Source organism: Nanorana parkeri, unplaced genomic scaffold (genome assembly GCF_000935625.1).
Source record: "Nanorana parkeri isolate BGI_ZX_2015 unplaced genomic scaffold, ASM93562v1 scaffold849, whole genome shotgun sequence".
Taxonomy (NCBI): domain Eukaryota; kingdom Metazoa; phylum Chordata; class Amphibia; order Anura; family Dicroglossidae; genus Nanorana; species Nanorana parkeri.
Window position 1 is genome coordinate 263,614 of NW_017307117.1, and position 16,685 is coordinate 280,298.

The 16,685-nt window shown below is 38.8% G+C and overlaps 1 protein-coding gene across 1 annotated transcript in view; it reads left to right on the forward strand.

Moving 5' to 3' along the window:
* The window catches only part of UNC80 (unc-80 homolog, NALCN activator), a 140,888-nt gene that overhangs the window by 26,653 nt on the left and 97,550 nt on the right, over positions 1 to 16,685 (forward strand). Inside the window, exons 19-22 of the mRNA XM_018565464.1 lie at positions 2,043 to 2,251; positions 3,135 to 3,241; positions 8,013 to 8,109; positions 11,654 to 11,826. Coding sequence (XP_018420966.1) covers positions 2,043 to 2,251; positions 3,135 to 3,241; positions 8,013 to 8,109; positions 11,654 to 11,826 — 586 coding nt within the window. The remainder of the gene's footprint in view (positions 1 to 2,042; positions 2,252 to 3,134; positions 3,242 to 8,012; positions 8,110 to 11,653; positions 11,827 to 16,685) is intronic.

Genomic DNA, 16,685 nt, shown 5'->3' on the forward strand with positions numbered 1-16,685 from the left:
TCTCTCACAGTGAATGCCAAACTCTGATAATTAAGGTTATCTGATGGTTGGTACCATATTTATTCAGGTGTCATCCAGGGTCAGCATCTACTTTCTTGACCAAGACTCTAATCTACAGGTGATTTGATCATTTTCAATTTACTAGAGGGGTCAGGGTAATTTTGGTTTGTTTGATTTGTTTTATTGCTGTCTGTGCAGAATTTCTTTATTATATAAATATATATATATGTGATAAAATAATACAGAGGCTGCCATTGCTGACTTCTCTTTCTGACAATGCTATTTGCCTAGCTATCATAATGACCCACTGTCCTGCATACATTGATCTGGAACAAGTATGCAGATAAGGACTTCTGAATTGTGTTTTGCTATCCTGAGCTGCATGTAGTACTTGTGGGTCAGAGACATAAAAAAGTATTAAAGCCAGTGCATTAGGCTAGTAGCCAAGCAACAAGCATTGTCAAAAAGATTATCCCGTGCAGTCCGGGTTTTGAATGCGGTGTCCGGGTTTCATGGCAGTTGAAACTCGGACACAAGATGTTAGGCAGACAGGAGTCCTGCTGTTCCTGCATGTATGTAGCTGCCCACAGTACTAGTTGCGGACTTCCCACCCGTGCGGCCACACCGGGGACCGAGGTTAGTAGATATTTAAACTTTTTCCCTGCAGTCCCTCATTGACAAAAATTTTGGACTCTGCAGTGCCACTTGGTGTTGTAAAACAGTTGCGGTGAGGAAAGGGTTGTGACATATATGCCCGTATTTTGTTTGTGACACTACTGCAGAGGTATGAAATGGGACAAGTTTCTCTCCAGATCTGAAGATTTTAGCCGAAACAGGCTAAAATTAAGGCAGCAGGACGACCCTGCTCCCCCAGTGCTGCAGAGAGATTTGCTTCCCCCTTTAAGTAGCTGTGGCACATTGGGTGACATGCTGGAGGTGCACATTTGCATGTCTCACCATGCAATAAATGCTGTGAGGTGTGTTCTGCTGACATTCAGTGAATTCAGTGCTGTCCCAGCTGCTTCATTGAATGTCCGGCCAAACTGTTTTATAACTGATAAGATTATCCGAATGCAATTTTTTCCTACTACATTTTAATTGTAAAATCTTTTAATCTTTTATGCAACACTTGGCATTATAGTGTAACGCCAACCAAACATTAGTGGAACTAAAGTCCTGCAACAAAAAAACTCTAGGTGTTAGGGACCAATCACACAATGCATTGCGGCAATGCATGCATTACATACTACACGGCAATGCATGTTAAGTGCATTGGTACAATGCAGTACCTTGCATTCTGCTTGCACACGGGCATCCCAATAATGAGGCGGCCTGCCTGGCTGACAGCTTGGATGCCCGCCCCTTCCGCCCTGCTGACAGCTCGGCCCCCTTTCCCTAGCCACCTCAAGTGGCGAATAAGGTGGGGACAACCCTGTGCATGCATTAATATTTTATATTCGGGGGTTCATTTATAAAAGTTTTGCCCAGTGTATAGCTGGGTGGATGCCATCTGCACGCTGCTACCGTAGTGCCTCTAGATGGCGCTGATGAGTAAAAATGTCCCTTCATTGTCAGGGCATCCACCCAGCGATCTCGGCCCTCCAGCTGTTGTCCAAAAACAATTGCCGCCTGGCGGTCGAGTGTTCAGGTTTCGCTTGAAGAAAGGTTGGCAATCCTAAATAGATAGTTCCTACTTTTAGGTCTGTACGACACGTGTTATTGTGTTGTTATATTACTTCAGAAAACTTTATTTACTGTATGTATAGCCACCACATTGCTTTTAAGTTTTATATAAAAAAAGGAAGTTAAATACTAATTTTTATTTGTTGATGTCTGTGTGCCATTGAAAAGATTTCCCTTGACTTCCTGTCTTTGTAATAGACAGACTTATGATCATCAGTTTCTTATACTATGGAAGAATGATATAAGAATAAAAGCAATTTTAAAATAAACATTTGCAGTAATTGTACATTCTCCCGCTTCCTTTTGTTTTTTCGCAGTAATGCCGAGAATTTAAATGTTCACCCCGATCTGTCTCGCAGTGATGAACAAATGCAGGGGGCAGGGCTGGGCCGAAAGGATTTTTGGCGCAAGATGTTCAAATCACAGAGCGCAGCCAGTGACACCAGCAGCCAGTCAGAACCAGACACTTCGGAGTGCACTACAGCTCATTCTGGAAATACCAATGAGAGACGCTCAAGGTCCAGGTCTCGCAGGATATCCCTCCGCAAAAAGCTGAGGTTGCCTCTAGGTTAGTTCTCTTTGATAATATTTAAGTTATAAACATAAGTGGACTTATTCAACCAGGCAAAGAATGACTTACCTTTTCTGACTGATTACCTGCAGCTCCTCCATTCACAGGAATCTTGCATCCCATGCTGGTCGGCCCTCATGCATGTACCTTAGGCCTTCTCCTGGCTCCTTAATGGCCACAGTCTCCTAAATTTAGGCAGTATGCTATGTGGCTCAGCCTTGTGGCATCCGGTTGGTAGCTAACGCACTGTGCCTACTCCTCCCTTCAGCCTTGATTGGTCCTTCCTTCCCAAGTTGTCTGATTTAAACCTCACTGACCCTGCACCGACACATGTTATATGTTTTAATACATGTCTGACTAGCTGCCATTTCCCGTGTCTGATATTCTTTGTACCGACTCTTTGCCTGTTTTCTAACCACATTTCTGTCTGGACCAAGCCTTTGCCTGTTTACTGACCACTTCTCTGCCTGGGGCCTGGACTGACCCTAGGCCTGTTTATGGACTATGTCTTTGCCTGACACACTGGACCACCCATTTGCTCGTTTTCTGACCTTATTGCTGTCCAGTGCCTGCGCCAACCCTGTGATTGCCATAAGGGAAAGGGGGATGCTATAGGTAAATCTACACTTGCCAGCTATTTTCTCTGATCATTCATACTGGCACAAGCATTTAAAAGCAATTTGGTTGTCTGCCATAAGTTACTGCAATTTGTGCATCTTAATTTTTCCTATTTATCATTTATCCTAAGTCTTTGCATTGTTTACTAAAACATATTATACACTGTGCACTAAACAAGATCAAATGTAGATATCTTGGACCTAAAAAAACGTCATATATACCATAATGTATTAATATTATTTTCACATGTCTGCATATTTAGGCAACTGGTTAAAGCGCTCCTCACTTTCTGGGCTGACTGACAATGTTGAAGATCTTCTGGACATAAGCTCTGTAGATCGGCTTTCATTTATCAGACAGAGCTCTAAGGTGCACTTTCATATTTCCTTAAGCCATAATGATTCATTAGTTAAAATATGCACGAAGCTTAATGCGGAATAACTGTGCTATAAACTGTAACACCTCAGAATTAAAGATTACTCCATCTTTAAATGTTAAAGCTTCTCATTTGGTAGCATGGTGGGAATGATTAATTGCACAATAAGCAAACTGAACCATTATATAAGCTATATTCTTAATTAAGTTGCTAGCTATACCACCTAGCTGACAATCCATTCTGGTGCACACGGGGATCTGCACTGAATTGCTATCTGGCTGGATTTAACTAACATGGCTACTCCCACTCATTGAGGGCTGATCCCCAATCAGGTTTAGCATTTCTCTCAGTGTGTGTAATTTCCTGATGATACTGAATCAAGTGGCATTTAGTTCACAAAATATAATTATTCCTTGCCACAACAGTTCTACCTTTTGTTCTTGAGAAATAACACAACCCTGTCCTAAGTGATTTGATTGGGTTTCAGAATGACAAGTTAAATGTCATTAACTAACAGGGTTATTAACAAAAGGGTGAAGAGTTTGGGGAAGGCAGGAGAAGTGAACAATCTAGGACAAAATAGCTGATTTGGAAAAATCCCCCAATTCAGCTCACTTTCCAGTTCAGCTATGTTGTCCTAGATTGTTCACTTCTCCTGCCTTCTCCAAACTCTTCACCCTTTTGTGAATAACCCTGTAAGTCTCTGTATAACTTTGTAAAGGCCAGCTTACTCAAAACCAATATTAGGATCAATCCTACTGCGTGGCATAATTAACCTGTTGCCATCCGCCCGTTGCAAAAAAACGGACGGACGGCGGACTCGCATTTGCGTATCGCCGTCTCCAGACGGCATTTTTTTTCTGCTCGCCCGTTCAATGCAAAGTGTCGTTACCGGCTGTTTCACATACACACGATCGGCGGCTCTATAGCCTAAATAAAGGTCACATAACAAACAAAAAAAACCCCTAAATGTTTAAGTCCCCCACCCCCACATTTACGCACATATAAACGTAAATACGCGTTCACGGCGCCAGCATGCGAAAATGACAATTGCGGTACACATGTTACATATCGTCGCAAACGCTGGATTGAGAGCAATCATTTTAGGGCCATCAATCACTGATAACACTAAACTGATGAGCGGTGAAAGCTTTTAACGTGTCGCCTATGGCCAATTTTGGGTATTGTAGTTTTTTGAGGTTTCCTATGCGCAATATTAAGGTTTTACAAGTTTGGTGTCTTTTTAGCCGACGTGAACCCGTCTTTTATATTTTACCAAAAAATTGGTTAATAATAAATGTTTCATCATTTAATAAAGGGGAAACAGTTTCTTTTTTTAAAAAATCGGTACTTTTCCCTTAATATAGTAAAAAATAAAACCCCCAGTGGTGATTAAATACCACCAAAAGAAAGCTCTGTCTGTCCACAAAAAATGGTATCAAATTTATTTCAGTCCAGCGCTGCGTGACGGAATAAACGTCAATCAAAGTACTGCAGTGCTGAACACTGTAAAATGGCCTGGATGGGAAGGGGGTTTAACACTGTGGACTTGAAGTGGTTAACTGGCTTCTTATACTGTGTGTCTCAATGACTCCTGCAGCGAGACTTTAATTACAGTTCTAGGTTGATCTACTTTTATCTATCAAATACAACTGTTGACACTTTTGTATTCCCTAGTTTTTATAGTGATCATTTCCTAATTCAGTATTTATTATTTAAACATAGATAATTGGTGACTTGTGAAAATCAGAGATAATTAGAGAATAATGAATTGCAACTAAAAGCAGCAAAATGTTATTGAACCTGTAGGTTAAAATCAATTAACACTGTGGTAAAAGGTTTTAATGTATAAAAAAAAAACCTCTCTCCTATGAAACAGAAGCCTCAGAATACATAGAAGTTGTATCTGAACGATCAATGCGTTTGTTGTAAGTTTTTTGGGGGTTTTTTTGGAGAGGGAAATGGCATGACCCATTTTCTTTTTATCACCAATTAACCACTAGCTGAACCTGTCTGCTCCTTCTCATTTGCATAGAATGCCACTGGCATTAGGAAGAGCTTGCCAGCAAAGGAGATGGAGGAGATAGACAAAAAGGTAATTAACTTTAAAAGGAGCAAATATCTAGCATGGCATGTAAGCATATATAACATATACACAACTCCTCCTTTTACCATTTACTGTTGAGAGAGAAGATTGTGGAATGGTACTGGTAATTGTTCTACAGCTCTACTGAGAATTGACTCTATTCTCCGTAACAGCCAACCTGCCATGCTTCATGAGATGCAAGGACACTTGCAGCAATGCTCAGTTGTTCACAAAATGTATGTTGCAAGGCAAGTTGACTTTTTAGTAAAAAGTTGTAGATCATTTCACGGGGAGCAAAGTCAATTCTTGGTCATCCAACAGATAAATGAAATATTGTGTAGTGTAGTCTTTGTGTGCAAAAGTGCAGTGGTCTTGCCGTACAGCTTCTAAGGCTTCCTATATGTTTGTTTGTGTTTTTACATATGCCAAACATAAATGTTATTCTGATTAAAATACTAAAGATAATTAGTAGACCTTAGTCAAATTCTTCTGGACTTGTTCTGTAATATTGAATGTTTCAATATTACAGAACAAGTGAGTTGACTGTGACTAACTACTACTAGTCATACCATGACCTGGATAAATGAAAACGTTCTCAGGCTCTAAAGTTTTATTTACGGTGATGTACTTGCTGCTTTTTAGCGTGTGTTTATTGTCCATGTGTGCCTGTGTTTTTTAGGAGCTTCAGTATGTATTTTAGTGATTTTATATATTGTGCATTAAATAAAAATTTTTTATAGCTGAACTCCAGGCAGATATTAATTTTAATCTTACATAGAAGTAGCATAAGTACCTAAATCTAACCCGATACTTTCAATCCCCTTCACAACAACACTGGGACTGAAAGAGGGAAGTGCAGCAATCTGAGCCAATCAGGGCTCAGATGCTTATAATGTACATGCTTATAGGAGACGACATGGACAGGGTTGACCTCATCATTGTTCTTCAGTTCCTTCATTGTCCACGTAGTAGGGTGGTATCGGTTGTGGACAGGGTTCTATTGCATAAATGCAGGGTAGGCATGGTTGTACTACCAGCCGGGGTGCCTGAATCACAAAATTGGCTAAACTGAGTTACAAATCATTTGGCAGGTAGAACAGTAAACCTGTATGTATTTTAACTATGTATTTACATGTTTGCCTGGAGTTCTGCATAAAACAATTTTAAAAAAGTGTATAAATGTCCATGAATTTTACTAGAAAAAATATGTGCATTTACCAACTTCTGGGAAGGAAAATTATCTAGTAAGCGCCTGAAAGAATGTTCTATTAAAGTAAACCTGTTCTTTTTACTTACTGGGCTAAGTGACAGGTTCACTTTACCTCATGGGGTATACTGTACATGTAGTTACCTTCCACTTACATCCTGTCACTGTATTCCGTCGACAGTCCTCCCAGGATATATCCAGTACTTCCAGGTATAGGGGCACATATGACACTCCCCAGGCTCTACACATTACAGCGCCAGTCTCCGGGCACATTCCCTCTTCTATCATATGGGGGCAGAGGGAATGTGCACAGCCCCTGGTTAATTTTTACATAATTTTGCTCAGCAAAAATCAAGTTTTACACTGGAATCTAGGGCAGGTCAGCAGCAGATCAGAGCAGCCGGAAGGGAACAGCAGGTAAGTACATGTACAATGCGCTTAACAAAGTAGATATTTTCCCCACATACTAGTCAATCAAGGTGTGTTTTAGTGCAGAAAGAGAAAAAAAAAAGTATCTTATTGGTTAGAATGCCACACACCTAGACCTACTGTTTATTTAGATTTCTTAAAGATGAACTCCTAACAGGTAAATACACAGATGAAATACATACAGCATATGGGCAATGTTTTACCTGCCAAAGAATTTGTATTTCTGTCTATACAGTCCTGTGATGTACACAACTCTGCCACAGAGCACAGACCTGATTTTTCTGCAGTTGCAAATATGTAACACTTACAGGTTTGCCTCTCCTCAGCCTGTGACTGGACAGTGAAAGAAGAAGCAGCAGACTGATGAGCTAATTTCTCTTTCACTCTGCTCTCTTCTGAATATGAACATATGAACATGTCCTAGTTTAACGCATGAGCACTACAGCACAACTGATTGGCTGCTTGTGCTGTTCCTTCGTATGTCAATCTGAACTCTGCTGTATTGTGAATTGCAAGAGGCTGATATTCCTTCAAATTCTGGTACTTGCACCGCATACATTTAATGATGCATTATTAAATATGGAGCTGCATTGTTTGTTTAGCTGCATTTATACCCGTCTGGAGTTCAGCTTTAATATGAAATGTTCAGGCCACAGTTACAGAAGGTTGTATATATTTATTTTTCATGTATAGGCTTTAGTATATTACACACAGCTGCCCAACCTCATGGGCCTAACACCAATTCAAATTTCAGCCAATTCTTGATGAACTGGCTGAAATTCGTTGCATGTGTGTGGCTCTCGGCACCCTTCCGCCCAATTCTCAGCCAAATGGGTGTTCTGACTGCGGCGAGCAGCAATACAAAGGAGACAGCAGGGGATTCGCCCATCAACATTCATAAGCGTTGATTGAGGAATCAGTTCTATTTTTTTTCATTCAGCCCGCGGTCGAACGGAAAAAATAGTACTGTATATACCCAGCTTTACTCTTTTCCTAATCAGTCCTAATCAGATACGTATACTTTTGCTTCTTCTTGGTATAGGTGAAATTTACTAGTGCTGTAAAGCTATCAGAAGCCGGGCCAGGACCAGGAATGGATGGCGGGCGAGATGAAGAAGAAAATTTTTTCAAGCGTCTTGGTAAATGGCGCTCAAGCAGAAGGAATGCATCCAGGCTTCATCACACAGAAGAAAAAGATGGTTAGATATCAGGGTTCTCGTTTTTTTCTTTTCCTTGGAAATTATTTTACCTTCTTCCATTGAAATTTTTAATACTTTTGCTGCTGAGGTGACTTGCAACGGATTCACTGCAACCTCCTTCCTTAGCAAAATGTGACCCATAACAATACCGATTTCTCATAATCCTTCCACTGAATCTGCAGCAAACTTATTCAACCCACTCATCTATCCTATTTTTTGTTAATTTCTTTCCTTATTTCTTATGAAATAACACCATGTTTTCACTGAATTACAAAAACAAAATCAGTTGTGGTTCAAAATGCACATGTTACCTGAAAAAAGTGGCAATTGTCTGATCCAGGCCAACACATAGGAGTCTACTTATAAACATTAACTTTTTTGACCTGTGAATATGTGTGAATGTTCATTTTGGGCGCATAATTCCAAAAACAGATGTTCATAATATATTTTACTAGTTCGAATGTAGTGTGTAGTTGTAATAATAAATTATGGACACTAGATGGAGCTGAGGAGCACTCGAAATAAATACGTATTTTCTATGCTCCTCAGCTCCATCTAGTGTCCATAATGTTTTATGAAACAGCAAACTACATTCAACATGGGAAGATCTATCTAGTGGCCATAATGTATTATTACAACAATACGTTTGAACTGGGCAAAATAAATTAGGAACATTGATTTTTGGCATTATTCACCCAAAACTAACATTCACAGATATTTGCAGGGTAATGGGCTCCGCGATTTGTTTATAAATATACCCCTTTCCTTGTCAATTTAATAGAAACAAACAAGGCTAAGGAGGCAATGTAAATATCCCATTTGTATCAGTGATTCAGTTCCAGGACCTTTAAACACAATTCAGTACTCTCAAAATATTTGCCTAATTACTGAATAATTAGGTAGCGGTGCATTTTTTACACATGAAATTTGGACTTTACCAAAGAGCATGTTTTCTAAAACATCTTTCACAAAACCTTTTCTCCATTTCACGGCATGTTTTCTTTAATTTACTAGCACAAATTTTTCTAAATTTGGATGCCAAGTATTCCAAAAATGACATTCCAGAATCAGTTCCATATATTATGGACTCCTAATCCATACTATTATTTTTATTTCTGTATTTTATACAAATATATTTTTGTTATGACTCCAGAGCATTTAATAAGACAAAAATTCCACCCAGATACCTTGTTTCAATTATCTCTTTTCTTCTGTGTTTGCATGACCAGCATCTGCATAACCATTTCCAAAATAAGACACTGTCCTTTTTGCATCAGCACTGTTAAGGTGTAATTGGAATAATGTGATAGGTTTGCTGAAAAACTAGATCCATGTACAGCATGGATGTTCATTGTAGAGAATAAGGGAATTGTGAGGCTATCAAGGAAAGGAACTTAGTAATTAAATCTTTCTCTGAAAAAGAGAGTAAAAGAAGCAATAAAAGGCTTTTGATGATAAACCTAACAACGACCTATTCATCATGTTTGTGGTGTAATAGCAAATGCGTCATTAATAATGTGTACCCTATTAAAGTATTTACTTCTTTGTCCAAATGTAAACATTTGAAATATCCTGTTAGCTGATTTATACCATATACCAGGGTACACCTATGCTGGCATTTGTCACTGTACCGAGATGGGCAGAGTTGAAAACTTTTATTTGACATGGGGTTCTCAGCAAATGTTGGTTGTGATGGAGCTGACCTCAGGACACTGCCTTTGGCTGCATTCCATCTCTGTCTCTCTGCTCTCGTGGTGCCGTGCTTTGTGAAGTGCTGTAACCTGCTCACATTTGTTCCTGTAGTTTTTATTGTGTGTTAACTATTATACATATACAACAGGCAGAGAATGAGAAACAGTAGAAAAGGCTCAATGAACCAGTTTTAAACATAGGGCATTAGGAGGGCTAAGAAGTGATAATGTGTTTGCAGAGGCAACAAAATAAAACATCAAGTGTAGACAATGTCCAGATCAAATGTTTTCATCATTTTATCCAAGTAATAAAAACAAAGCAGCTTGAAGGTTCCAAAGAACCCCCTTACCAGGTCTTGAGATTGTAGAAAGTCCGGACTGTTGCATGGTTCGAGTTATTTCCTAAAAAAATGTTGCTGTATAATGGCCTGACAGACCTTACACAAGAAGTTGACTCGTTAGCCAGCACTATTTTTAAATATTATAGCAAGCTACACTCCAGACTTTTTACAATCTCTAACCCTGATGAAGGGTGCCCCTAGGGATAAATAATCTTAATCAGTACATTATCTACACTTGGAGTTCTCTATACTTACCTCTCCAGACATGTTTTTCCAGGAACCCAGAGACAGCTCCTGTATGCCAGAGAGCAGCCTAACCACAAACAAATGTGCTCCTCATTTACATTACTATATTAAAAAGAGTGATAACTGTCATTCACCTCTGACCTTAAGTCTACTATACTGTTTTAACTGCAGACTGATATATTATACATGTGATATGATATGTGTGTAATATCTAGAGATGTTAGATGCCGATTACACCCTCCTTCTGTGTGATACCATGTTACTATTTCTGAGTGCCATTGACCGAACAAATATTGCTTTTATTATTATACGGCATGGCAAACTGCTTTGTTTAGCATATCCTTTGATGGATGTAATATATATTTTCACTCAGAAGGTACATGAATTGTAGGTGGATGCCACAATCCATGTTATTTAAGAATTTGCATTCTTCAGGATGTCACAGTTATGATGACCATGGCATATCTCATCAGGCACTGTCACTGATTGAATTAAAATACAGTACAATTCTGCTTATTTCATATATGAATCTCCTCATTAGAAATGTCTGGCATTGCAAAATTGATATACATTTGAAAACATTAAGTTGCCTTTATTTAAAGTCTATTCAATTAGGAAAAAGCAGCAGATGGTAGACTCCTAACAAACATGAATATTATTTAGCTGTTGATTGATGAATACATTAAAATAACAGTGATGGCAGAGTTAATAAGCAGATTAGTTATCTCAATCCCTGTGTGCGAACTACAGAGAACAAAAGTTAAATTATTTCTACACTGAACTAAGCCAAGTTGAATAAGGGATATTGTATTAATTTATATAAGCTATTCCACACCTAGCTTTTATCACAAGTGATTATGCTGCTTGTGTCCTGTTGGCTGCAATGTTTTAATTTTATTATATTGTAAACAAACACTATATATACTATTATAAGAAGCCACCCGGGTTGTGTTGGTCTCCGTAGCTATGAAAGCTATAAGTCTGAATGCAGAGGTGTGTGGAATACCTTGAAAGATCATTGTGTGTACATTTACCCCATAATATGCTGGGTGTTGTGGGTGATGTCACCATGTGCGCTTAGCTTCAGACCACGCATTCGATTAGCATTCTGGGGTAATCCAGTGTTTTGGGCTTCTAAATTAGCTCTTTTATTTGTGAGATCTTGTGCTCTTTCCCCTTCTTTTCTTTCACATTTGCATTCTTCAGGATGTCACAGCTATGATGACCATGGCATATCTCATCAGGAGGCTGGGAAAAATAAAAATGTGGTCAATCTGGGAGCCATAAGACAAGGCATGAAGCGATTCCAGTTCCTCCTCAATTGCTGTGAACCAGGGACTATTCCTGATGCCTCCATTTTGGCTGCAGCCTTAGATCTGGTAAGTAGTCAACTTAGGTTATGAAAAGAAAAATAGAGAATTCCAGTTAGGATAAAAAAATAACAGCTATGTGGACATGGCATTTCATTTGGTGAGGTTTATAATCACTTCATTTGAAGAACATTTATTGCCGTATGGAGGTGGCCTTTTTTGTACTATCAACATCCAAATTGTGAAACACAGATTGTATTTCCTGCATACCTAAATGGTACATTATTGAATCCTTCAAACAGTACTTCCAAAAGCAGACAGCAGTAATTGCTTTTTTCCTTTGGATATATATTCAACAATGTTGTGTTTTACCTGGAGTATGAGGATGAGTAGAAGGATTTCAACTGGTTGCGTATCGATGTGAAATTACGGATTTCATCACTGCCAGAGTGGAAAATTTCGGTCTTTGAGCTGCATAGGCAAAATTTGCTTGAAAGGAAACCATCTTCTCTTTTTTTCTTTAAATGGTGCGTTCTGTAGGAATGTATTTAAGGTAGTTTAATTTAGTAAGTGTTCTTTGGATTTGTGTTTTCCTTTTTTGTGTCTTCCATCATTATTTGAATATTTTCACTTGCAATTTTTTGTTTTACTTTTTTTATGTTTTTTGTGTTTTTCTTTCTTTGAAAATAACATAACATTATGAAGCTAATGAGGGGCATTTTGTTTCAGTGCAACATGTCCAGGATATTAAAAATGAGCTTCCATAACTCTTAGGAGCCATTTAAAGTCCATTGCACCCTTAAAACCCACCAAAACACACCTTATTTTCTTCTTCCTTATTGATTTCAATGCATTTGACAAAATGGAGAAATTTTTTAGAAATCTTGTGATTCCTGGTGAAATTTCAGGGAGATGAAAGCTCTAAATTTCATTCGTCTCCGCTTGAGTACTCCTTTAACCAAGTTTTTATTACATTTTTTATAAAATGTACTATTGTTTACTAAGAAAATAGTTAACTGTAACAGTACTCAAAGATCTTAGATAGCAGTTATTAGAAAATGATCATATTGTTAAGATATTTTTGCAGAGTGCTCAGGTTTATATATAACTAAATCTATAAAACTAATAATTTAGAATAATGGATGTACAGGTTATCAGAAGAGAGCAGATTCTATACTGTACTTGCATTGAAAGCAGAACATAATGTTTCCTTGCTCATTTCTCACATACAGCACTAATCTACATTGTAGAAATGCCAAGTAGTTACATATTTACATAGCTGATAAGGTTGAAAAAAGGCACAGGTCCATACAGATTAACCTATGTTTGTTTGGTTCAGAGTCTCCCTATAACCCTATATATTATGGGGAGCTAGTACCACTACCTGGGTACAAAGGACAAACATAGGATTACACATTTTGAGGCATTGTATGTCAATGCCCTTTACAAAAAGTCCTTCAGTCTGTCCCTTTATCTGCACATTCTCTTATATTCAAGGCAATAGAAGCTTGCATATGGTGCCCTATGTATATTTCTTCTCCAATGAAACAGGTAAAAAGGAGTTCCACGGGGGCGTGGCCTGGACGCGATGGTGGAGAGTCGCACTTAGGCTGAGCTCCGCCTGGACCCACTGCATCCGCACCCATCCGACCTGATTCCAGCAAGCCAGCTACCACTGAACCATGGCAGGGAAGCGGAAGACCTCCACAAAGCTGCCAAAGACCCCGAAACTGCCGAGGGGATCGCTGGAACACTTCCTCCGCGATCGGCGGACATGCGACTGGGCCGCAGCCAAGATGGCGCCCGGCAGTACACATGTTGCCGGCTCGCACTCAGGTATGCCTCGTCCCACACCGATCCCCCCAATCTTCCTACTTGGACCACTTAACTACCTGGCAGTCTGGGAGGGGGACATGGGGGTAAGTTTTTCGGAGGCAGAATCTACCAACATCCTTAAATATACCCACTCCTACTCCATAGACTCGAAGTCCAGGAAACAAATTATAAACTCCTCACCCGGTGGTACCGAGTCCCCCACAGCCTACACCGGAGCTACCCCTCAGTATCCCCACTTTGTTGGCGCAACTGTGGAATAATAGGTACCCATTTACACATCTGGTGGGACTGCCCTGCAAATCAATCTTTCTGGCGACAGATTCAGGCTGAAATCAAAACCCTCCTCGACATAGACATACCTCTTACACCAGCCCCTTTCCTACTTCATTCTGTACCCAACACCATGTCTAAATATAAATCTAGCCTTCTCCCTCACCTCCTCAACGCGGCCAAACGCTTGATCCCGCGCTACTGGAAGAAGATAAAGAATACTTAAAAAAAAAGGAGTTCCACATTTTTACTGCTCTAACACTAAGGACCTTTTCCTCAATGTAAGGGTAAAGCTCCTTTCTTCCAACCTCAAATTGTGACCGTGTGTCTTTTTTAAGGACTGTAAGCAGGTTTTTTACAGTGACTACCATTGATATATTTGTTCATTTTGATCGTATCCTCTCTTAAATGGTATTTCCACTTATGCCGTTAAATTTAAGAAACCCCTATTATGTGTTTGTTAGGTATTTCCATTCAGACAGCATACTTATATTTCTTAACATAATTTTTTTTTTTTTTACCTGTTTAATTGGAGAAGAGATATACATAGGGCACCATAGGCAAGCTTCTACTGCCTTGAATATAGGGGAATGTGCAGATAAAGGGACAGACTGCGGGACTTTTTGTAAAGTGCATTAACATACAATGCCTCGAAATGTTTAATCCTTTGTTAGGTCAGATGTTGTTTACATCTAATTTACAACTGATAATGAGTTCTGCCAACACAATAATGACAGGAAAACTCAGTTTAGAGTTTTTTTTTAAGTTATGCAATGTGAATGGGACCATATTACAAATGTACATTAGGTGTTATCACAATTTAGCTGCAAAAGTGGAAATAAGCTTTAAGCGCCTCTTCATAATAGCTGAGATCCTCAAGCCCTCTTATTCATTGTGTTGCCCTTCACTGAACTCTAAGTCAAGAACCATTTTCCTGGTGACCAAAACTTAACCACATATTCAAGATTAGGCCATATCCGTGTTTTGTAAAGGGGTAAGATTATTGATTTATTTGATAAATATATGCCCTTTCTAATGCATAAAAGTTAGATGCAACTTTGTACACTGTTGCCTACTCTGTGATCTATAAGCAGATCTTTTTTCCTCTAACTGAACCCCTTCTAACGTGTATTTTGCATGCATATTTTTAGCATCTAAGTGCATAACTTTGCATTTCTCCACAGTGAATCTCATCTGCCACGTAGCTGCCCAACATTGCTGTAACTTTGATACACCCTGGGCAGAATTTAGTTTCCTGCATAATTTGGTATCAGCAAACACTTAAATTGATCTCTTAATTCCAACTTCAATATTATTAATAAACAAGTTAAACAGCATTCGCCCAAAGACAAACCATTTACAGAATGAGTCAGTCATTACTACTTTCTGGACCAGTCCATGCAACCAGATTTCTATCCATGTGCATGCAATTTCTTCAACTCTAGTAGACCTTATTTTATAGATTAAATGTTTGTGTGGTATCGTATTGAAAGCCTTAGCAAAATCTAGATAAACTATGTCCACTGGTCTTCCATTATTAAATGTCTTGCTCACTTGCTCATAGAATGACAACAGATTGGTCTGACAAGAGCGGTCTTTCATAAATACATGTTGGTTGTTACTTATCATACCTTTTTTGCAGACAAATTCCCCTTACTATTCCCTCAAATACTTTGCAAACCATTGATGTTAGGCTGACTGTTCTGTAGATTTCTGCTATACATCTCAATCCCTTTTTGAATATTGGTAGCACATTTGCCCTACGCCAATCATTTGTTGCCAGGTGTCTTTAAAAAATAGAAACAGTAGCTCGGTTATAACTGAGCTAAGTTCCCTGAGGACTCGGGGGTGTAAGCATCCCGGACCTGGTGATTTGTTTACATTAATTTTCTCTAACCAGTCCTGTAATCTGTCAGCCACAAAAACACCTTCAGTACATCATTATTAGCTATATTGTTAAGACTATCGAACCCATGTTTTTCATTGGTAAAAACTGTAGAGAAAAATCTGTTTAGTATATTTACCTTCTCTCCGTTGCTTGTGACCAACTTCCCATGTAAATTTTTTATGAGGCCTATGTGTTCTATCTTAACTTTTACTGTTGATATATTTAAGCAGAGTTAAACATGCGTGAAAATATTGCAGGTAAACACACACTAGTAGATGGTGTACACTCTTTATGAAAGTGCCATGTGTGGTGCGATACAATAGCATAGATTCTGTATGTTGTAATTCAATAAAGAGCTTGCTATCCAGTGATGTGGTTATCCATTATTATTGGTTCTTTTTGGATGGTATACCTGTTAATCGTCCTTCTGCCTTAGGACCACTGGCTATACAAGTTCCTTTCTCAAACCCAATCTGTCTTACTCACCTACTGCCACCCAAGTGGCTGCTAGTGTGCTGGTGGCAGGACAGATAGAATGATTAATAGCAAGCAAAATCAAAACTTGAAGTTTTTAGCACAAGAAAGATTAAAGTCATCCCTCAGGATTGTGGCTAGTCACAGATCCCCCCTCTGTGCAGTAAGAAGCATTTGCTTATCTTGCCCTCCGGGCTTCTGCTACAGACTGGAAATAACCCTGTAAACCTAATGCAGTCAAATAGATTTTCATCTCATCTCAGTTAAAACCTTATATGACATCTAAGGTTTGTAGTGCTACAAAACCATTCAAAGAAGCTACCATTTAAAGATGTTTTATTGGGGTTGTAGAGTAATTGTGTGCAAGAGCATTCATAATTTGGGCCTAATATAAAATGATATTTTGTTTAATATTATTCTTAATATTATTATTGCTTCTACAACTATAACTTTTATCCAC